The sequence below is a fragment of the Alligator mississippiensis genome, chromosome 16 (assembly GCF_030867095.1).
Source record: "Alligator mississippiensis isolate rAllMis1 chromosome 16, rAllMis1, whole genome shotgun sequence".
Classification (NCBI taxonomy): Eukaryota; Metazoa; Chordata; order Crocodylia; family Alligatoridae; genus Alligator; species Alligator mississippiensis.
The window spans coordinates 4,940,869-4,963,998 of NC_081839.1; the positions used below are offsets into that span (position 1 = coordinate 4,940,869).

General features: G+C 55.4%; 1 protein-coding gene and 1 long non-coding RNA gene across 2 annotated transcripts; one reads left to right on the plus strand and one right to left on the minus strand.

The window, feature by feature from the left end:
* Nucleotides 1-11,990: 11,990 nt before the first annotated feature.
* FEM1A (fem-1 homolog A) lies at nt 11,991-16,034 on the minus strand. Its single transcript, XM_059719727.1, has one exon. The coding sequence runs from the start codon at nt 15,945-15,947 to the stop codon at nt 13,890-13,892; it is 2,058 nt and encodes a 685-aa protein (XP_059575710.1). The 5' UTR covers nt 15,948-16,034; the 3' UTR covers nt 11,991-13,889.
* A 285-nt stretch (nt 16,035-16,319) lies between these two features.
* LOC109282341 (uncharacterized) lies at nt 16,320-19,733 on the plus strand. Its single transcript, XR_009457760.1, has 2 exons — nt 16,320-16,902; nt 19,165-19,733. It is a non-coding gene; the product is annotated as an uncharacterized LOC109282341 (long non-coding RNA).
* The last annotated feature ends 3,397 nt before the right edge of the window (nt 19,734-23,130 follow it).

Sequence of the window (23,130 nt, forward strand, 5' to 3'; positions counted from 1 at the left end):
GGGTGACAGCCCATCGGCGGAGAGCTGGGATTGCTGGATCAGCGACAGGGCCAGAACAATTAGATGTGCCGTGCAGCCTCGGGCAAGCTGCTTAGGTGAAAGATTGTCAGAAATGGCCAACGTGAGGCCTGACGTTGGCACCCCCAGCCCTCCCCACTGTACCCCGGAGTGGGGCTGTTCAGCCGGGCCCCTGGGGTCTCATGCTGGGACATGAGATCGGCGCCCACATTTCTGTCTCTGCCTCAGCCTCCCTCTTTGAGATGGGGAGTGTGGTGCTGGTTCACTCTGGTGAACTACTTTGAGATCTACCCTGAGAAGCCTCATGGGAGTGCCAAGTTCCCTAAAGGGGAAGAAAGCAAGACGTCCTTTGGTGCCTGGACAGGTCTCCCCTTAGACACACACATCCACATTCCCTTGTCACCGTGTTGATTCAAGGCTGTGATGCGTGGAGATCCCTGTGCTGGAGCACTCAGGGCTGCACTAAATGCCCAGAGCTGGTCCAGCAGACACGCTGGCGAGAAGCCAATGTACTTCTGAAGCACCTCTTGGTCTGTGAGTCTTGTCCGTCAGCAGGGGAAAGGGGCTCATCAGAAGTGCACGGCCCTGGAAGGCTCATGAGACGCCCAAAATAGAAGGAGGATCCAGGATTTGGGGTGGAGGGGGAATGGGCTAGGACATCGAATGCTCCAGACATAAAAATTGGATCCCTGGTTTTAGCTCCAGGATGCCCACAGCCCCTGTCCCAAAGGGGACAGAGCCCCACCAGCAGTGTGCCGCCCCCTGGGAAGCACGGGCTTTGGGCATTGCCTACGCGTGATCAAAAGCTGCTCAACAGGCCTGGGCAGCTGACAGAACCAACCTTGCAATACATCTTGCATGTAGAAACCAGCAGTCGTATCACGTTGCACACTTGGTTTCAGCGCCTAAACCAGATCCTTTGTACAAGTCATTAACCCGGAGGCAGCTCCCTCTCGCAGTGCATGCACGCCGAGAGCCCAGATCTGTCCTCCCCGATGTAACTGCATTAGCCCTGAAGCCAGTGGGCACCTGTGCCTCTTTAGGAGACTGCTCCTTTGGCCCCAAGTGGGCATGAGGTCTGGATTTTAAGGGTGAAGGTGACTTAACTGATGTCCCCCAAATCCTGCAAAGTTGCCTGCCTGGGGATGAGCCAGCCACCAGCTTCTCAGTGGAGGGCCCAGCTTGAAAGCAGCCTTGCTAAACTGTCATCAAAACGCCCTTGCCCAGGCACCAGACTTGTTCAGCCCTGGTTGTGCTCTTGCCCAGACACCAGATCTGTTCAGCCCTGGTGACCATGATGCAACAGCCCTCCCCGGTGAGTGCCACTGCAAAGCTACGTGCATGCCAGCAGAGTCAGCAGCCTCACTATCCCAAGATCTGGGGCACCTCAGCAACCTTTGGATAAAGGTTAAACCAGTGTGCTGGCAGGCAGGTCGAACTGTGTCCCGACCGTGTTAAACAACATCCACTGTACACGTCTAATTCTTCCCAGCAGGCGTTAGATGCAACTGCGACCTAGATGCCGCAGTACTGAGTGCATTAGAAATACCCCTTTAGTTAAAGAGCAGCTCCTACCCACTCCATGGCTACAGCAATAGCAGGAGGGTTGGAAACTTAAGCTCGATGCTTTTTTAAAATAAGAACAGTGTCTTATATCTCACCTGACCTCGAAAGACAGCACTAAGCAGTGTGAGGCCTGCAAGCGGGGGGTGGGGATAGCGAAGGACAGAGGGAAAACTTCCCCAGTACAGCCCTAGCCTGGAAGGTGACTGGGAACAAGATGTGGGCTTTGAACATTTAACTCTCTCACAGTGGTGTCCAAAGGTCTGAACTGATCTCAGTGCCCCGTCCCACTGGCAGCTGTGCAAACCCACAGGGAGGCCCCCCACTCCCCATGCTCGTGGGGCCTGACAAGGCATTGGGGCTCCCTGCCAAGAAGGGGGATGGGTAGGGTTGACATGGGATGGGGTGGTGCCAGCATCTCTAGGGCTTTGGCACGGAGACAATCCACAAGCGCACAAGGAAAGAGCCGACACAAAAGGCCGCCTGGCTTCGTTAACGCGGCTGCGAGGGGAAAGATGGAGCTGGTGGCTGCTTTTCAGCCCGCTTTACACAAAAAAGCAAGGCCTGGGCACTCCCCCCTCTCCCCCCCCCCGTCACCCCCGCACCAGTTCCTCCGGCTAAGTTTCCTCTGCAGCCAGGAGAGGCCACTGCCGCTCCCAAGGGGAGTCCATCTAAGGGAGCTGGTGTGCGGGGTGGCTTGCGCAAGGGACACAGCCTGGGTAGCAGGACTGCAGCCCGGCCACGGCCCCGGCGGGTGTGAGACAGCTGGGCACTCGGTAGCGGCGTGTTCCAGCTCACGTGGGTTCACGGTGCAGGGGGGCGGGGGGGGAGATTTTCTCCCTTGTGCAACACTGGCTCCGGGGGCCAGCGTGGGCAGGCATTTTCTTAGTTAAAAACAAGGGTTAAAGAGCAACAGCCTGATTGCGGGGGGGCAGCTAGGGACGGAGCCAGGGGACGGGAAGGTTTGGTCTCCAACATTGGGAAGCCCAATCCAGAGCAAGGCTTGGTGCTGCCGGAGGCCGCCGGCTAGGTCTGAGCTTGACGCTCACACAGCGACACCAGGTCCGTACGGAGGAGGACGCTGAAGGCCCAAGTCATTTTCAACGGGCTTCCAACGAAAGTTGGAAATCTGCTCGCTGTCTAGCTCCTGCCAGAGCCCCCTAGCTCGCCTCCCGCCTCCCACGGCTGCACCCCGCGCTGTTCCCCCCAGCCCCGGAGCCGAGCTGCTCTATTCGGACTCATGCCACACTGCCAAGAAAGGGATGTGCCAGCTCAACTCTGCCATCGGAGACACTTCGGCTGCCCCGCTGCCCGGGCGTATCCAGCAGGACTGCAGATAACCCTTGAGTCACAGGCGACTTCAGCTTGTTCTGAGAGTAGTAACAACCTTTGAAGTCAGTGATTGCGTGCTCTCGGGGTGGCACCGAGCACATCTGCTGAGTCACCGCTCGGAGAAGAACCGGCCTTTCCAGTGCCACCAGTTCATGCCTTCAATGCTATCTGCTAGTACTGGGGTAAGAGCCTCAGTGCCAAATGCAGGGCAATCCTAAGAGGTGGAGCGTGGCATTGCAGTGTGCAAACACCGGCAGAGCCCCCAGGGCGGGCACACGCAGGGTGGATTACGGCGAGGCAGTGGCGCTGGGGTGGAGCGTACGTGGCTAGCATGCAGGGTGTATTAAATGCAGCATCACTCAGGCCCGGCAGGTGACGCAGCAGGAGCCCCCCCCAGGAGCTGGCGCGCGTGAGGCTGACCACGCCACTTCGCCAGGCAGAACTGGTGACAAGAAACAGGAAGTGGTGACAACACAACTTCCCCGTGGGGCGCTCGGCAATGCAGCTGCCTCCGTCCCGCGCCCCTGCCAAGGGCAGCCGGGCTGAGTCGCAGGTGGGGGCACCCTCAGCAGAAAGGAAGCATCTAGCAGGGCTGTAGCTATTTCCTAATGGTCAGCGCTGGCTGTGGCTTCCCTGCACCATCGCCTTCCTTTGGGAAGGACCTGGCAAGCTGAGGGGCAAGCCAGTGCCCCCACACGTGTACCGAAACTTTGGCTATTAGCTAAGGCAAAACCAGCAGGTGCCTGAGGCTGGATCTCTGTGGAGCAGGATGATCCCTGCCCTTCTGCCCATCAAAGGCTGGGGAGGGTGCTTGGTACCTCTGTGTGAAGGGGTGACTGGCTCTGGGGAGATTCAGACTCAGCTCTTGGCTCTGCCCTGGGTGCCCGCTGTGACCTTGGGCAAATCACTTAATCTTTTCTGGTGCAAAAATCCAGACCTCTTGGTTCAGAGATGATAACTGAGAAATTGCAAAAAAAAATGTTCTGCAAGCTTTTGGGCTCACACGCCCTTCATCAGGCTCAGGGAAAAGCCCTTTGTCTTTTCCAAGTTCAAATCCCCACCTATCGCACAGAGGTGATGCTTCCTCTGCTTAGACTTGCTGGAGCTATTAGGCCAGTCTGTCAAGAGGGGGCACTCTGATGCCATGGAGTGGTTCAGAGTTTAAAGGCTCACTTTATGGAGAGTGCTGAGAGCCAAGGATCCTGTCTGGTGCCCCAGGAGCGAGAGCTGAATGCAGGAGCCCTGTGTCTCCAGCCACAGCGCAACCCTATTCCCTTCCCCTGCAGAGAGCTGCCGAATCCCACTGAGAGAGTGCCCCTGGGCCCAGCTGTCTGATATAGGAGGAAATGAATTATTGTAGCAAGAGTCCCCAGGCCAGGGTTCCCATGTCCCTCCAGACCCCTCTGCCTTCATTCTGTGCTGGGCAGCCCCGCACCACTGCCAGGTGTAGGGCAATGCGCTGAGACCTGCCGACACAAGGCGCATCAAACTAAATGAAGGAAGTGCCACGTAGCAGGCCAAGCAAAGGCTGGGGAGCTGGCTCTGGTTCTGCACTTCAGCCAGCCACCTGGGTTAAGGCCCTGGTTTCCAGGGGCCTGTGCCCAAATTCTGAGCTCCCTACACAGCCCCTGGGGAGAGACGGTGTCCAGACCGGGGTCCCAAACCACCAGCCCACACAGCAGGGCTGGCCTACAGCAGCTGGTTGGCAAATCCTAAAAGCCACCTCTCCTCTCTCCGGAGCTTAAGCACCTCCACAGGGCCGCAGAAGGGGTCTCCGCCCTGGCGGGGTGCAGGCTACATCAGACACGATGCACGGGAATGGAGGCGGTAAGCCTACACACCCTTGCGAGTCCTAGCGGGTACTGCTTCTGCCCGCTCCTCTAGCCGATTTCAAGCCCGCGTGGCCCTTTGCTCAATCCAAACCAGTCGCCTACACTGCCCAGCCAAGCACTGCAATAGCACCTGCAGCAGGTTGCTAGCTGGGAAGAACTGGTCCTGTGCCTGCTCCTTCCCACCACGTATATTGATTGTGGAGGGTGGAGATTATGGATGCCCTCAGGTAGAGAAGGAAGTTACCCTGGGTCTTGCCCTACCGCGGGCAAAAGCTCCGACTGCTGGGCTCTCCTGGCAGGGAGGGGGGCATCCTGTTTGAAAAGGCAGCAGTGGCTGCCACTGCAACTGTGGGCAGAAACCCACCCTGATGGGGGGCTGCTTGCCCCTCCAGGAAAAGCCAGAGAAAGGCTTAGTCTGTGGGGCTGGTCCTGGCACGGGGGTGGCTACGGTGCCAAGCTGCTCAGACCCGTCTGGGCCGAGGTGCTTCCAGGCGCATGCAGAAGCAGAACGTAGGTATCTGAGGAACTGAGTATCTGAACCAGAAGTGCGTCCGGAGGCCAGGTGCCTGCAGGCCGGAAAGCAGCTGAGCAGGTGGCTTGGGGACAAGTTTTGGATTCAGGTCTGTAAATTCAGTATCAGGGCTGAAGCCCCTTTCTGGATTTGGATGTGGAGCTGACCCCCTACCCTGGGGGGCTGCAGCTCCTGGGAGGAGGGACAGAGGACTCGGGGCAGTCCCGCTGCTGCTGAACCCGCCAAGCTTGCCCCCTCCCGCCCATCCCAGGAACTGCAGTGGCGCCTTCTTGCCACTTCCCGCTTTGGCATGGCCCTGCTTTTATTTTTAACCTCTGCACTTTTGGTGCAAAGCGGTTTGCTTTATATAGCATCTGCCAAGGGCCTCAGCGGGCAACGGCAGGGCCCAGGTGCTTGGATCTAAGCAGAGATCCCTCCCCAGTGTAAAGTGAGACCCTATTTTGCCTCCTTTATGTAACCCGCCTTTGTGTGACCAACATTTGCTGTTGTGCGGCTACCGAGAACAACCCTTCTCTTGAAAGCAAACTCAGGAGCTCCCCCCAGCCCGGGCTCACTTCTCCAACAACTCCTTGTGCAAGACCGGCTGGTCAGGTGGAAGCTTGTGAATACAAAACCCTCTTACTGGGAGGGATTTAGGCTGTGGAGGGCAGAGAGGGATGGCAGAGACCTGCAAAGAGCATGCATGTGTGTGCATGGGGGGTTCACTCCAGTTTTATATGGGCTTCCCTGTTTCTGTCGGAGGTCTGCTCAGAAGACCAGAGCAAGACGGCGCTTTGTCAGCCCCCAGATAACAGGGTGAGGAAGAACCAGGTACTTTTTCCATCCAGGCGCTTCAAGCACTTGGATCTAGTGAGCACCGATCTCACACCCAAACCACAGCATTTGAAAGCAGATGGACTAAGAATCCCAACCCCCCAACTGCTCAGGTCCGACAGGCCTGGGCTCTCGCGGTGCTGCCAGTGCTCCAGCCAACAACAGACGCTGCCAGGAGAAACCTCCTAGTGCCTCAAGGACTCCTGAGAATTGGATTCAGGGTCTGCAGGTGCTCCGGCATCCTTCCATACGTGACCTGAGACCGGTCACTGTCCAAGACCCCGGCAGCCACCCCTCTCAGGGGAAGGGAAAGTTCACAGTCCAGCCGTGGGCTCCCTGCAGCCTGGGGCTCGCAAGTCTTTGGTCCCTTTACCCCCATGGCTCTTGGTTCCCCTTTTGCAAAGGCGGGGGGAGAGACCTCATGCCTGATCTGCTTTGGGCTCCCACCCCAGGCACCTGACGCTGATCTACGGAGGATTGTTCCTTCCACCATTGCCCCCCGCTGCATCCTACCTGCCCTGCCTGGTGGTCCTGCTCCCCTCCTTGCTCTTTCCGCAGCTGCTCTCAGCCTGTGCCTCCAAAGCCCTCCAGAGCAGCCTGCTGCCCCCTTCTACCTGGCCTGCAGCCTCCTACTGCACCTGTTTTTAATGGGTTGCTTGGTTGCAGCTGGGGGAGGTAATTAGCACTCCCCCCACTTAACCTTTCATGGCTTGTATGATGGGCTGCACAGGTTTTCCTCACTTTGTGCTGTACATGCGCTCCTGGAAAACGGCGCATAACTCAAATTAGCATAGAGGGAACCCACTTTACAATGTAACAAACAGGGATACGTTCCAAGACCTCGACTGTACTGACCCCCAGACCCATTTCTACCACTTTTACAAGACAGTTTTGGTCCTCCCCAACAGCAGACAGTGCACACAAGCACAGGGCACTATCATAATGGGGGTGGCAACTGCAGAAACGTGTTGCAGACGACGAGCAAGGAGCACAGATCCACCCCGGAGACGACATATCGGTTAACGCACTGCGCAAAGCAGCTAACTGCGGGCTTCTACCACACCGATTGCATGAGAGTGCATTTACCTTGCATATAATGAATTTTTGGTATAAAAAGGGTCATCGCATAAGAGCAAATTCGCACATACAGAACCTGCATAAAGTGAGGGAAATCTGTATCCAGTCTACGGGACATTTACTGTGTTCTTTAACTTAAGGGAAGACGCCACTCATAGTTCAAAGGAAAAAGCCAGCGCTCCTCCCACCCTTTCAGTTTTTTACATGCCCCTTTAACATCCAGTTTAGCCCCATCCTGGCAGCAGATTCAAGTCAGCAGGGAGTCTGCTGGCTGCTGCGGGGGGTAGCGTGGCACTCAGGACCAGGCCAGAGGGAGGTATCTCCATCCTCTGCCTGGGTGAGGAAGGTTCCTGTTATCTGCTTTAGGGCCCTCCTCAGGATTCACTTCTGCCATGATGCCTCCGAAAGCCTCAACAGCGACCATGTCCCGGGCATGCTGCGACGGCTGCTTATTGCCCTGCTCCTACCAGAGGGCTCCCTAGCTTGCGCTCCATCATTGCATGCTGCCCCTTCCCGTGGGCTGTTTGGGGCAGAGACCATTGCTGCTACTTTGTACAGCACATGGCACCCCGAGACCCCACTCTGCTCCTAGTGCTGGTTCACAGCATCACCTAAAGGGCAAGCAATATTTGGGTCTTGTGCCCAAATTGTAAGCCCCACCCTGCACTCGTTAACTCAGGAGTGCAACGGGGCTCCTCTGAGCAGAGGGAGGGGAGACGGCTGGCTCGGGAGAACAGAGGGCTGGACTGCATGCTGCTGGGTGCACTTCTCCTCTCCGCCCTGACATGCCGTGGAGCCTGTGACTGCCCGAGAAGGCAGATGCTCCTTTAGGGGTTGCCAGCCAGGCCTTGCTCTTGTCAGAGAAACGTTTGAGCATTTGCAACCCTCCTGCTGTTTCCCTGTTCTGCACAAATGCTGACGCAGCGCCCCTATCTTTAACCTCCGTTCTGCTCTCGGTAAACACTGATCATGTAACACAAGCAGGATCCCGGGCGCTTGAAAGATCTCCATAGAAGGGCACCGGCCACTGGCAACAGCAGAGCCTCAGGTGTGAATCTCTCCCCCTTCCCTGAGTCTCTGCAGACACCTACAATCACTGCCTCTGGGTTGAGCTGAAGCTTACAAGGCAGAATAGAAAAGTTCCCTTTTTCCCACAAAGCAAGAAGGAAACGTAAACTAATGACCCAGCCATTACGGAGGAACTTGCAGTGTTGCTTCCATCAAGCCATGTGGCGAGCCAGCTACCAGCCCAAGCGGGAAACCTCTTCCGTCCTAATACAAAACCAGTCTCGAAATGCTTGCTGCCCTAGGCAACTCCCCGCTCTGCCCTGGATGGTGGAGTTGGCTCAGACAACACCTACAGTAAATAATGACTGGTTCATGGTAATTATACTTAGATTCACGCAGTGATTTTGCTCACCCGGCAATTACCATCAACGTGTAATTGCTAGGCCCTTACCGTGTAATTACAGGTTATTTATGTTCTGCAAAAAGGTAAAGCAATCAGCTTCTTTCTGCCAGATGAGGCTTCCCTTCTGCCAGAGCCAAATGATGGGCCAGAGTCTGCAGCCAGCTGACCCGAGGATCACAACTTTTTCCTGCGCTGCTGGGTCATGGCTCCTTTTGTATCCCTTGCCACAGCCCTGTAGGGAGAAGGCAAGCGAGTCAGAGAGCATCAGACGTGCTTAGCTAGGGGGTTCAGCTGATGGGGATCCCTGCCTAAGCCTGGAGGCAATAAGGTTCCCATCCCTGCAAGGACAGGTGTCCATCGAAATGTTCTCGCAGTGCCACAGGGACAGCAGGAACTCTGCCCAGTTGGCTCACAAAAGACGTGGCCAGCACTGGACTCGACTGAGGCACAACCCAGGCGTACGCCAAAGCTACCAGAGAACACGCCTGCACTCTGGGTGAATGCTCTGCCCGCACTCCCCATTTCAGGTCCAGGGGCAGTTTCACCCTACAGAAGAGACAAGAGCCAACGCAGGGTTGTTCTTACGGCGAAGCTGTCAGTGTTAGAAGCCTCTAGCAACGTCCGCTCACTTCCGTGGGACAGACCATCCCGTGGCCCAGAAGAGTCAGCCTAGTTGTATCCCTTATTTCTGTGTAAACCCTTCTGTCCCATCCAAAACATTCATTTATGCCCTTCCGCTTCTTGGAGGCTATTAGTTCATTGCACAGCAAGAAACACTGAGTCTTCCCTATAGAGCGCCCTCTCCCCCCAGCACCCCAATCAGCAGCCAATAATTTTCTGGCAATGAATTGGGGGGAATTAAAGGCTTGGCAAAATGATACTGTATACTTAAAAATTCTGCCTCCTGCCCCCAGCCGCAGACTAGAAGTACACTGCCTCCTACCCCCAGCCATGGACCAGGCCCCGAACTCCAGAACACATCAAGAGGAGTGATGATAACATCACAGAATGAGTAATACATGCCAGGGTTTCCCAGTGTGTGCCTTTATCTAGTTGCCGGTAATACTGTATCTGGTGCCCCTGTTCAGGACCCTTTCGGGTGTCTGAAAAGTGCTGAGTATCCCTCCCTCCAAGGGAATCAGCCCCCTTTATTTTCCATTCCACACACAATATCTGGAGTGACTGTGCCAAATCTCAGCCACACAAATACTTTCACTCTTCTAGCACTTCCCAGTCAAGAATCAGTTCTGAGCCAATTCACTAAGCAGAGTAGCTAGTACAGAATAAAGTCACTTAACTTTTATGTTCCAATGAGACTGAACAGCCACTGGAATAGCTCTAAGGGAACAACTATGCCCGTCGATTTGCTGTGTAGATAAGCACTAATTGGTAAGAACCTGGTTTGCAAAAAATATGTATCAGCAACTTGGGCACTTCAAAAGCATTAAATATGGACCCCACCAATGCTGAGATTTTAAGAAGAAAATCAGGGGAATTTGGTGGTGTGGAAGTCAGATATCCAATTCCCTTATGAGAGGCTGTCTACTAGAATCCTTCAGTGAGGCTGCACAATCATTCCAGGGTCGAAAGGAAACTGTTTAGGACCTAATTCTACAAATGTTTAAGACAAACTACACGGCGAGTCCAACAGACTACACACGAGAGCCAGCCCATGTGTGCAAGGGCAAAGGCTGAACTGATGAAAACTGTTACCCAAATGGCAGTCTTGGATTACATTTAGACACACAAAGCGAGATTCTCAGCAGCTTGCAAGGAGGATGTAATGCAAACGCTGTGAGCGAAGTGATGAACTCCACTAAATTCAGGGACTGCGGGCCTAAACTTTAGGCCTTGTTAATGTAAAGGGGAAGTGTGCTATGAAAGTTCAGTTCTGAATGTGCGTTCGCGCATTTTATACAGTGGCGAAAAGACTTTGGTGTTTGGTTTAGAATACTTCCTGGCCATTTCTGGAACAGGCACAGGTGAGCTTTGTCATAAAGCAGCAGCACCAGGAAATTAACCTAATTACCTAATTAGAAGGGACAGTCTGCACTGAAGAACCCCGAGGTGTGGACAGTAAGGGTGCTTGCAGATGTAACCCCCCCCTCCCCAAAAGGTGCTTTACTTTAAACTTGGCATGTTCCCATGCTGAGCCCTGCACATGCCCAGAAGAGGCAGTGTGTTACTTCAACCCTGCTTGCCAGACCTATGTAAAGACTGGGTGCATTAGTGGGGCTTTTTTGGTGCTTTTATCTAATAGCTGAGTGAATCAGCTTTAGCTAAAAGCACCAAAACACCTTGCTGAAGCGATGCTGCAGAGCCAGGCTGAAGTAACTCGCTGCTTCTTCCAATAAAGTGCAATTTTTTTTGCTTTTTTTTTTTTTTAAATGTCTGCAAACAACCTAAAGCTACATCACAGGAAGCAAAGCAGCAGCATTAGCTAAACCCTGCTTGTGTGCTGTGACTTGTTACACAGCCCCTAACCCTCTGCAGACATCTACTGACTTAGGTGGGACTCAGCCCGGTACAAGGATCCATTTTAGCAGATCCCAACTGAGAAGCACTGAAGAGGAAGGGCTGGGACTGTGATGCAGTCCACTGCCCCTGTCTGTGCTGCCCTTTAATACTAAATGGGGCTTTTAAAACAGAGGGGCATCAGCCCACGGTTAAGTCCTTCTGCTCCCATTCCACTTGGGAATGGGTCGCACCCTCTTGCTTGCCGATGGGGCATCTGCTACAGGACTATCCACCTTGTTTCAGGGCTGCTTAGAGCGCACACAGTGAAAAGAACTGCCTGGATGCTCACACGTTATTGGCAAATAAGTTTAAAGACAGCACAAGCAATTTCGGGTCAGGCTTTGAGAAGCGGTCAGTCCCCATGGGTTCTGCTTCTCTGCAAGAAGGAATTTATACTTTGGAAAATCTGATTGTTGAGGTCTAGTCAGGCCAACAACGTAGAATTGAACGCAGTCTCTGTTCCTACATTGATCCTTGACAGCTCGCTGCCAATTCTGGTGGGTTTATACCCCGCTGCCCACTTCCCCACCTGGCTGCTGTGGCAGACTCCAGTTCAGCTAGGGACGTTACAGATATAAGGAGCACAGTGAAGTCAGTGAGGCTACCCACATGCTGGAAGTACTTGGCAAAGTAAGACCTCAAGTGGCCAACAGACCAGAGTTGTCACTTGATATATTGATGGTAAACATACGTTGTTCCCAGAGGAGCGTGCTTTGCCCTTTGAGAGAAAGAGGGAGCATGTCTGCAAGTGTAGATTTAAATCGCCCATGGCTGGGAAGCTCTGCTGGAACGAAGAAAGCCACCCACATACTATCAGAACTTCAGTCTGCTTCCAGCCCCTCCTCACAAGACAGACCCTGAAGACACAGGCCCCTCAGAAAGGAACAGGGAGGCATTTGTGTTCTAGCAGCATTTTTTTTTGTTTTATTATTTAAAGTTAGGAGCAGTCGGCTCGCAAAATTGAACAAATTTGTCTCTGCAGTTTAGTCCATGTTTCAGCCAGAAGGGGGGGTGGGGGAAGTAGCTAAATTAACTCCGCACTTGACTTGATGCATGTTAAACCTTTTTGCCTTATAAATAACATTTCTTTTAAATAGTTAACACTGCAAAAACTAAAACGGCAGAACTACAGTATCTGTATGAGGCAGAGAATATTGGATTATTGAGGCTTACGGTTCAGCTGGCCTGCAAATCCCAGCACAGCAGCTCTGCGGGCACATAGTGCATTAGTGTTTGTCAGGGCTCTGCTCTCCTGGTCCTGACCTTTCCCCAAAGCTCTGAGGGGCAGCTGCTTCCCCCTCAGCTATGTGTTTTGCTCTGACTGGGCCAAGAAATTAGACACAGGCTGGCAAAGCATAGTCATTCCTGCATAGAGAGGATCTGAGATTGGGGCAGCATCGTATTTCCCAGCACTGACTATTCCCCACTGAGTGGAGCAACAGTACCACCGCCCCCCAATCAAAGTCAGGGCTAAAATGCTTTTGTGCAGACCCTAATGCACAAAAACAGCTTGCCCTGATGGCAGCCACATGAAAGAGCCCCATCTCAGTCCTGAAGCTAGCACCATCTGTCCTATACTTGCAAAAGAATCAAAAGCCCCAAACCACGCTGGCCCTTTTGACGGAGGTTTTCCAGAGCAGGGTGATTACAGAGAGCGCAGGATCAGTATCTTAAACAGTACAAAAAAGCCCAAATATTAACAATCCTTCATTAGCGGTAGTTCTTTCCTAGAGACGTTTAGACATTCCCCAAATGCTTACCTGCCTCCCATCAACCCCCAGACTGCATCCCCACTGCACATGCTTTTCAACCCCAGAACGGTTGGCAAGATGGTATCCGATCATGTCCCACATCTGCAGCCCTGTGGGCCTGAGAGCGGTCACACAGGCCCACCCTGGAGTCCACACAGAGCTCCAGTGGAAACAGCGGGTCTCTATCTAGACCAGCGGTCAGCATATGCAATGGGAAGAAAGCCAGCAATTTGACTACTCAGCTTGGCTTTTTTTTTTTTTTAAATAGATGCCTCCCTTTCCTTCATCTCTCCCTCTTCCCCCCAACCACATTCAAACAAGCCACCACCTGCTGTTGAAGCCACTCTAGTACAGGATTGGAGAAACCAGGCAGTATGGATGAGGCCTGGCACAGACAGGGAAAAAAACCCAGCTTTACACATACTCATTGCAAATCTGAGAACTCCTACACTGATGGGGAAGCAAACAAGCCACCAAACCTCGCTTTACCCTCAAGTCAGCAGCCAAGAACTCTACTGAGCACTGGCCACTCAGCTCTTAGGTTCAAGTGCTAAAGCCAGGGGGGAACAAGGCATAAGGTTACACTGGAAGATGTAGGATATTTTATTCCTTGCTTGCATTTCTCTGTTCAGTGCTCAAGGCAGGGGTAGGGCAGAGCCGGGGCACATATGTGAATCTGCAGCTAGTCCAGAGCATAAAGACTGAGTGAATCTGGCATTAAAGGAAGAAATGGTAGGATATTGAGGAATCTGCCTTAAGAGCTCCACTGGCCAAAGGGCAAGACAGACGGCAATGGGGGAAGGCCGTGGCTGCAACCTCCTCTTGGTGCAGTTCGCTATTTCTGGCACCTGGAGATGTGGAGGAGGAGGAGATGCCCCAGACACAAGCTCTTGAGTTTTCTACCCCGTGTGAACAAGCTCACTGGTGATGAGGATGGACAGCACCTGCAGCCTGCCTCAGGGCAAGGAAGGCTTCCAACCTCGCTCCCTCCTGGGGATCACGTGGTGGATGAGGAAGGCTGGTGGCCCCGTTGCTCTCCCACCCTAGTGCAGTTCAATGAAGGCCTCCAGCTCTTCAGGGATGAAGCCTTTGTAGGGGATCTTGTGCTTGTCGAGGGCACGCGCAGCAAGGCACTGGAGGGTGATGTAATTGAAGGGCTGCATCATGCTCTTGGTGAGCAGCTTCTCATCGAGCAGCTCATAGGCTGTCTGCTTGAAGGCATTGGTGGCATCCATGTGGGCTCCGGCCTCCATGAGGGCACTCATGATCAGCGGGCAGTTGTTTCGGGCAGCTATGTGCAGCGGGGTGTTGTTATCGTAGTCCCGGCTGTCAGGGTCAGCCCCGCACTCCAGAAGCAAGTTCACGACGTGGAGCGACGGGAACTTGCCCACTGGGTAACGCCCCACCGTGGTGGTGTCCTTGTCCACAGCCATGTGCAAGGGAGTGAAGCCGTTCTTGCCCCGGGGGCTGCACTTGAGCAGGCGGTAGATGGTCTGACGCTTCTGGTGTTCCTCCTCCGGCGCGCACTCCACCTTCTCCAGCAGGAAGACCAGATGCAGGATGATGGCTAAGGTCTTGGTGAACTGTGCCGAATCGGTGACCGGGTCCTTGCCGTGCATTAGCGCCCGCTCCACCTCCCGGACGCCTTTGCTTAACACGCCCATGAGGTCAGAGAAGCCCAGCTGGGTTGCTAAGGTGCCCTTGGAGCGGTCCTGAAGCACGTACGAGAAGAGCTCGGCAAAGGAGAGGAAGCTGCTGGCAGTCATGGGGCTGAGAGGCTCCAGGTTGCCTTGCTGCATGTCCAGGGCGTACTTCCACAGGTTGATGCAGCGCTCGAAGTTGCCCGAGTCAGCATAGACGGCCCCCCTGTAACGGATGTAATACGAGGTGTCCGGGTGCGAAGGGCCCAGGACGCGCTCTCGGATCAGCAGCGCCTGCATGCGCATCTCATCCGGGTCCGTGATCAGGCCTTCCAGCTCGTCCAGCGTGCTCACTTCCCGCGCGTAGTCGTAGGCCAGCACCAGCTGGCGCGGCTCCGGCTTGGCCAGGTAGCGCCCTCCCCGGTGCCGCAGCTCCATGGCTCGCCGCCAGTGCTTGAGGGCCCCCAGGAGGTCGCGTTTCTTATCCACGAACGTGGCCCCCAGCAGCTCCAGCGCCTCCACGGCGTCCTCTCGGGAGCACAGCACGCACGGCGCCGGCTGCTCGTCCCCATCGTCCCGCTGCTCTTCCTCGGGGCAGCTCGAGCCCCTCGCGGCGGTGGTGGCAGCGGCGGTGGTGGCAGCGGCGGTGGCGGCAGCGGCGGTAGCACCAACGGCGGCGGCGCCCTCACGCGGCGCCGCTCCCTCCTCCTCCTCCTCCTCCTCCTCCAGCCCTCCCCGAATGAGGTACTCCACGATGTTGGTGTGCCCCGTGACGCTGGCGGCCAGCAGCGGCGTCATGCCGTAGCCGTCCTTCTCCATGCGGGCCTTGGAGCGCAGCAGCAGCTGCAGGATCTCCAGGCTGCCGGACTCGGCGCAGTCGTGCAGGGCGGTGTTGCCCTTCACGCTGCGGCGGTTGACGTCGGCCCCTCGCTCCAGCAGGTAGCGGGCGATCTCCCGGTGCCCCTTGTAGCAGGAGATCATGAGGCAGGTGTGCCCGTGCCGGTTGGCCACCTCCAGGTCGGCGCCGCGCTCGCCCACCAGGTAGCGCACGATCTCCAGGTGCCCGTCGAAGCAGGCGGCGCGCAGCGGCGTGGAGTTGGTCAGCGTGGTCTGGTTGACCGAGGCGCCGTGCGCCAGCAGGCTGCGCACCACGGCCAGGTGGCCGGCGGCCGAGGCGGCCCACAGCGGCGGGGCCCCCTCGATGGTCTCGCCGTCGAAGCTGACCGAGCCGCCCTCCTCCACGCGGGCCCCGCAGTGGTCCAGCAGGTACTCCACCACCTCCAGGTGCCCGTGGCGGGCGGCGATGAGCAGCGGGGTGCCGCCCGCCCCGGCCCCGGCGCCGCCGCCCGGCCCCGCCGTCAGCGCCTCCAGCTCCCGGCGGCTGCGGCTGCCCAGCAGCTTCTGCAGCAGCTTCAGCTTCCCGTCGCGCGCCGCGTTGTACACGGCCGTGCGCAGGTCCATGGCGCCATGGGCCCGGCGGTACCGAGCGCCCCTCAGCGCCGCCCGCCGGCCGCCATCTTAGGCTTGCGGGAGGGACAAAATGGCGCCGGCGCGCGGGGCAGCTTGGGACATGCGGTTCGCCCGCCACGCCCGCCGCCGCGCTTGGTTAGGGGCAGAGCGGCGGGCGGGAGACTACGACTCCCAGCATGCAGGGCGGGAGAGGGGGGGGAGAGGAAGAGCGCGCGCGGTGGGCGCTGGGAAATGTAGTCCCGCCCTCCCTGTTCCGCCGGGCCGGGGGGGCGCCGGACTCCGTTTCCCAGCAGCGCTGAGCGGGGGCTGGGAAATGCGGAGCGCCAGCTTGTGGGACGCAGTTTCCCAGAATGCCATGCGAAGGGGAGGGGACTACGTCTCCCAGCATGCAGCGCGAACCCTCCAGGAGGAGCCTGACTCTGCTTATGGGGACCCCCTGCTCTGAGCACCCCCGCTCTGCATGCAGCTGTGGGGTTGCACCTTAGAGACCGACCCAGTAACTCCACCATGCTGGTGTGCCCCATGACGCATGACATCAGAGAGACATGACCTGGTCAGGCATGCACCTTAGAGACCGATCCAGTAACTCCACCATGTTGGTGTGCCCCATGACGCATGACATCAGAAGAGACATGACCCAGTCAGACACACACCTTAAAGACCGACCCAGTAACTCCACCGCGTTGGTGTGCCCCGTGATGCACGACATCAGAGACTGACCCGGTCAGACACGCACCTTAAAGACCGACCCAGTAACTCGTGTTGGTGTGGCCCATGACGCGTGACATCGGAGACTTGACCCACTCAGACACGCACCTTAGAGACCGACCCAGTAACTCTACCGTGTTGTGCCCCGTGATGCACGGCATTAGAGACTGACCCGGTCAGACACGCACCTTAGAGACCGGGGGAGTTATTCCAGTGGGATTTTAAAAATGTAACAGCTGTGCGTGTTTGCCTTCCTGATGTCAAGTCTGTGCGCCCTAATTCATCACTGACATACTTGAGCACGTGGGCACAGTGGCATTGTGTGTCGCGGGCACGGTGGCGTTGCGTGTCGCGGGCACGGTGGCGTTGCGTGTCGTGGGCACGGTGGCGTTGCGTGTTGTGGGCACGGTGGCGTTGCGTGTCGTGGGCACGGTGGCGTTGCGTGTCGTGGGCACAGTGGCATTGTGTCATGGGCACGGTGGCGTTGCGTGTCGTGGGCACAGTGGCATTGTGTCATGGGCACGGTGGCGTTGCGTGTCGCGGGCACGGTGGCGTTGTGTGTCGTGGGCACGGTGGCGTTGCGTGTCGTGGGCACGGTGGCGTTGTGTGTCGCGGGCACGGTGGCGTTGCGTGTTGTGGGCATGGTGGCGTTGCGTGTCGTGGGCACAGTGGCATTGCGTCATGGGCACGGTGGCGTTGCGTGTCGTGGGCACGGTGGCGTTGCGTGTCGTGGGCACAGTGGCATTGTGTCATGGGCACGGTGGCGTTGCGTGTCGTGGGCACAGTGGCATTGTGTCATGGGCACGGTGGCGTTGCGTGTCGCGGGCACGGTGGCGTTGTGTGTCGTGGGCACGGTGGCGTTGCGTGTCGTGGGCACGGTGGCATTGTGTCATGGGCACGGTGGCGTTGCGTGTCGCGGGCACGGTGGCGTTGCGTGTCGCGGGCACGGTGGCATTGTGTCATGGGCACGGTGGCGTTGTGTGTCGCGGGCACGGTGGCGTTGTGTGTCGCGGGCACGGTGGCGTTACATGTCGTGGGCACGGTGGCATTGTGTCATGGGCACGGTGGCGTTGCGTGTCGCGGGCACGGTGGCGTTGCGTGTCGCGGGCATGGTGGCATTGCGTGTCGCGGGCACGGTGACGTTGCGTGTCGCGGGCACGGTGGCATTGTGTCGCGGGCACGGTGGCGTTGCGTGTCGCGGGCACGGTGGCATTGTGTGTCGCGGGCACGGTGGCGTTGTGTGTCGCGGGCACGGTGGCGTTGCGTGTCGCGGGCACGGTGGCATTGTGTGTCGTGGGCACGGTGGCGTTGCGTGTCGCGGGCACGGTGGCGTTGCGTGTCGCGGGCACAGTGGCGTTCTGGAACCTCCTGGACTAGATGCAGAGTTGGAAACCCCGGATGGGAGACCACCCGGGAGCCGGGCAGCCCCCAGGTTTTCAGTACCCGCTGTGTAAAGCCGGGTTTTTATTGTAACGCTTCAGAGGAATATCAGAGCTGCCGTTTAACTGCCCGCTAGTCCAGTCTCCGGTGTCGCACAGCGGCAGAGAACGGAGGCTGGACGGAGACTGAGCAGGGTCTGACCAGGGTTTTTCTCCCCCTGCTCCTCTCTCACTTGCAGCCTCCAGTGTCGAAGGTCTATAGGAAGCTCTGATTCAGAGGCCGTGCCCCTCACCTCTACGCTCAATAGCTCAATGCCCCTTTCCTCCAAGCGCGTCCCATCCCTTTGCGAATCTGGCTGGACCGTCAGCACCCACCGCGTCTGGTGGCAACGGGTGCCACGTTTTAATGACACGCGGGCTGAAAAAGAGCTGCCTCGTGTTCATTTTAAACTGCCTGCCTGCTAGTTTCCATCTGTGACCCCTCGTTCTTGTCTTGTATCTTAACAGGAAAGATAGTGCAGTCTGGAAATACACTATAAACCTTTTCCATACTCTTAACCAATAGAGGTGGTGAAGTTGTCCATCCCTGAATATCTCTCAGCATGAGTCTAGAAGTCAAGTTTTGCCATTGCTTGGGAGAAGCTCCTTTCTCCATCTGTGTGCAGCAAGTCGAAAACTTCCCCTGCACTGCTAGTGTTCAGCTCTGTCTGCCCGATAGCTTTAACGGCTATTTGTCTCTTGTCTGTCTCTCCTCTCTTAGCGTGGAGATAGGTCAAGGAGACTGGGCAAGATGGATGCACGGCCTGACCCAGTAAATGACAGTTCTTAATGCCATTGGGGAAGATGATCATAGCCTCTCCTGCCTGGAGAAGCTAGAGAGAGAGCAATCACCCCTAACTCCCATGCTTCATGCAGAGTCACAGCTCTGCCTGCAAAACTGCTGATGCCAAGGGCTTTATTGACCTGAAATCTGGCCTGGCCTTCCTGAACTGAAACGCTGAATGGATAGATACCCATGCGTTCGCGCTGTGTGACTGCTGCACAGTGGGAGGGAACTGGGCGGTCATACCCTGTAGGCTGGAGGGTGTGGGAGACTAAACAAAGCATCTTTCACCTTCCAGGTGCCAGCTCGAATCCAGTCGAGGTGAACTGGGGTCATTCGTGTCCGCTAGGACATTCGTGGTTTATGCAAAAATGAGCTGCTGGGACGTAGCTACAATGGATGAGACTGCTCAGAGCGCAGCAGCCATCATCTTCATCGGCCCACTGGGTGATCATCGCAGACGGACCAAGAGCTGAGGGGCAGGAGGGAGCCTGGCTTCACCTCCTGCCCCTAGAGGTGTCTCCTGCAGAGTATAGGAGAGTCCCCTGCTGCGCTGGAGACAACTCCGAGGCTGCGGATCCAGCCCTCCTCCTCCTCTGTGTAAATGCGCAAGAGGCTACAAGAACTCGCTCAAACTTAGCGAGCGCAAAGCAATGAAATGGCTTCAGGATGCTCAATGCTGAACCCCCTCCCTGCTCAGAGGGACGGCACAGTTAAGAAAGCCAACATTGAGGCCTTAAATCAAATTTCTATCCATCCTTGCACCTTGTGCGGAGATTGGCACAAGGGTGACTATCGACTCGTACATTTTATTCGTGGCTCTTCCTCCTCCTTCCCCAAGAAATAAAATGAGCCTGTTTATTTCCATCCTTCTTTTATTTATTTAGGATTTTTGTTCCCTGGAATTACCTGGGATTATCCTGCTAATGCAAGTTGCCTTCACAGAGAACATCGTTTTAGTTGCTAAGAAACTGCTTTTGCATAACAGGCAGCGTGGGCCAGATTTTCCCCACAGCAGCTGTTAAAATCAGTCGGAGCAGCAGGTGTAAAGCACCTCTGAGATTCGGGACCAAGGTGTCTCCTTCCCATCAGAGGGAGCGACAGTGCGCGTGTGATTTGTGCATGGCCCAGGCTCAAGTTTTTATTGGTTTCATAGGCAAAAGGGACCAGTGCTTGGATGTTTGTGTGTGAACACGTGTATGTCTGAGCCCCCTTCATGTATCCATGAGTGTGCAAGAGCAGTTATTTTGTGTGTGAGCATGTGTGCAGAAGCAGGTTGCATATGTGTGTTCGTATTTGTGCACGTGTATTCCCGAGTGTCCTGGGTACACACAAATAAAAATGTAGGGGTGTATGTGTCAGTGGTCCATGAGTCCACATGTGACGCAGGGCTCATTCTGTCTCCATGTGCATCTGTGCATGCCAGTGTGTACCTGGATGGCTCTTGTGTGAGCATCTGTGAGCTGCTGTGTGAGACCAGGGTGAGCATGTGGGGAGAGCCTGTGTGAACACCAGTGGAAGCGCGTGTGTGCACGCTGTGGGAGCATCTGTCTGCCCATATGCGGGAGTGTCCACGTGTGAGATCCAGGGTGCTGCAGGAGTTGCCGTTTGAAGGCACAGACACGGGGGGAAGGACTGACATTTCCACTCCTTTGTGTTGCCATGGTGATCAGATGCGCTGACACTTTTATTTGAAGTGTCCATTAACTACAGCTCCATAATCATTTCCCTTCGATGAGACGCGCGCAGAATACACAAGAGCGCCAAGCAGGCTCCCTACAGCCCCTGCTGCATGCCCACACCGGAGCTTTGCTCCAGCTGCTGGATGGTCCATCAAGAGCCTCCCGCATCTCCCATTCAGCATCCCAAAGGTGGAAAAGCACCAGACAGAAACATCCGTGCCATGAACAGAGAAAGGGCTTAGGGCCGATGATGAGAATGAACCTAGAAACAACCCAGGGCTGACACCACGAGCATACCAGCTTCTCCCCAGCCAAATTTTGCCATGGCCTCACTCTCCCTTGCTCTCAGAGACCCATCCCTCTGAGATCCTAGCTGGAAATGGACTGATTGCTGCAAAGCCCAGAAATAAAAGTCACTACCAGGGTGTGGGAGGGGTTCCCCACCTGTACCTCCTTTGCCAGGCTCACAAAGGAAACTTCTGCCCTCTGGAGAAGCTTCTCAGTGCTGGAGACCAGCAGTGAGAGGCCAGGTCTAACCTGTCCATCTCTTCCTCCGCTCAGCTCTTTGCTTTCCTCTTTGTGGTTTCAGAGCACTGTGCAGGGGATTTCTTGCATGAGAGAGGGTCAAAGAGAGTTTCCTGGGTGGGAGGAGAGGGGTTTTTTGCAAGTGGTTTCCATGCAGGGGCACAATGGCTCAGATCTGGACAGATCCCTGGAGCCAAGCTCTGTGCCTTCCAGCTCCAGGGGGAAGGAGCATTCTTCTGATCCCTCCAGCTACTGGACTTGCAGCAGCCATGGGCCAAATGGGCCTCTGGTGTAAGCAGGTGCAACACCACTCACTTGCTCCAATGCTTGGATCCACGGTCTGATCCAGGCAATGACAGTTCTTACTGCCATAATGTCCAGCTGGGTTTCCTTGGGGTGTAGGCAGGACTGTCGTTGGCCATCTGCTTTTTCTGCATCCTCCAGCCCCTGGATAACCAGAGCCAGCCTTGCTTCTAACAAGTACAAGTTCAGGGGTAGAAACCACAAGAAACAAGAGGCCTCGCAGGCTGTGGCGTGAGCTCCGGGGCTTGATCCAGTCTAACTTGCTTGACCACGAGGGGGAAGCACTGCTCTTTCACGGGCAGCATCGAGGAAGCGTGGTCCTGGCTTACATACCGTGGTTCTCCCCAAGAAGGCTCATGCATATACTGATCTCACTTCTCAGCTGCAGGGGCATCAGCCTCTACCCCAGGCACAGTCTTTAACCCCCTAGGACAGGCCAGACATTACCAGATCGTCTCCACCAGGCCACCGCACAGCCTTCAAATGCGCCTTTCTGATTTCTGATGTGGGGTCAATTTGCACCGCTGAGCCAGCAGCGAAGGGTTACACAGTCTAAGCCGTCATGGCCTCTGCATGCAGAACTTTTGCAGACGAGCCCCCATGAGATAGCAATTTGGGGAGCTGGGGCAGACAAAACCCTAGGCGGTGAGCTGAAAGTGTCCAGGGAAATTGCACACCGGAGGGGAGGGAGAGGCGGCAAGGAAGAGACATTGTGACAGGCCTGCCAGGCTGTGTGGCAGGAGGGTTAATTTTTCTCTAAGCTGCCATTTCATATTTCCTTTCAGACAAGCTGAATTGCACAGTAATGGCTGCTGGAGCAGTTGGACAATTTTCTTCACAGTAATAATGACAGTGTCCTTAAAAAGCAAGTGGACGGATGGCTTTGTGGTTTAGGTACTGGCTAGAGACCCAGGTAATGGAGGTTCATCTCTTAGCTCTGCCACACTGTGTGGGGCGCTGAGCAAGTCAGTTAATCTCTTTGAGTCTCAGTTCCCCTGCAATAAGACGGGGGTAATAATTATCCTTTCTTTTCCTGCCTTGGCTATTTAGCTTCTAACCTCGTTGGGTTCAGAGGCTCTCTCTTATTCTATCTATACAGCAGCCACTGCAATGGCATCTCAGTCTATAATGGGATCTTCTGGTGCCACCGTTAGACCAATGAAGGACAGAAGGCACAGTAGATGGGAACCTTATAGACTAACTGAATACGTTGTATATAGAGCACAAGTTTTCCTGAACTTGGGTTCACTTCATAACATGAAAAAGGGGTTGCTATATGTTTTGGAACCACTTTGATATGCTGGGATCTGCGGTTACAAGTCCTCCTTGCATACAACTTCCCCAAAAGTGTGGAGGTGTTTGGTGCTTTTGGAAATTTTAGTACAAATCCTTGTCAGCGAGGAAGTAAAGTCCCCTAGACTTACAATGAAACTTCAACCGAACACCTGAGGTACTTTTGGAAATGGGGCTTAGTCCTACAGACACCCAGGAAATGTTATGCTGAGTATTTGGGTTCAGCCTGTTACATTGTTAAGGGCCAACAGTTTGATGGAGTCTGGATCAGACCTTTCCCAAAGTCCAAACCAAATGTTTGCAGACCGGCAGCTCCCGAGCTAATATCCATCTCCTTACTGCTGTCAGGGGTAGTTGTAATTTCCTGGAATTAGAGGAAAATTGGCCTCTGGCCACTAGATTGAGTGAGGACAATGTCCCCTGTACTTTTAAATAACGGCAGCATCAATTTGTAGAGCAAT

Coding starts and splice junctions, on each gene's coding strand:
- FEM1A (XM_059719727.1), bottom strand. CDS start 15,947: ATGGACCTGCGCACGGCCGTGTACAACGCGGCGCGCGACGGGAAGCTG.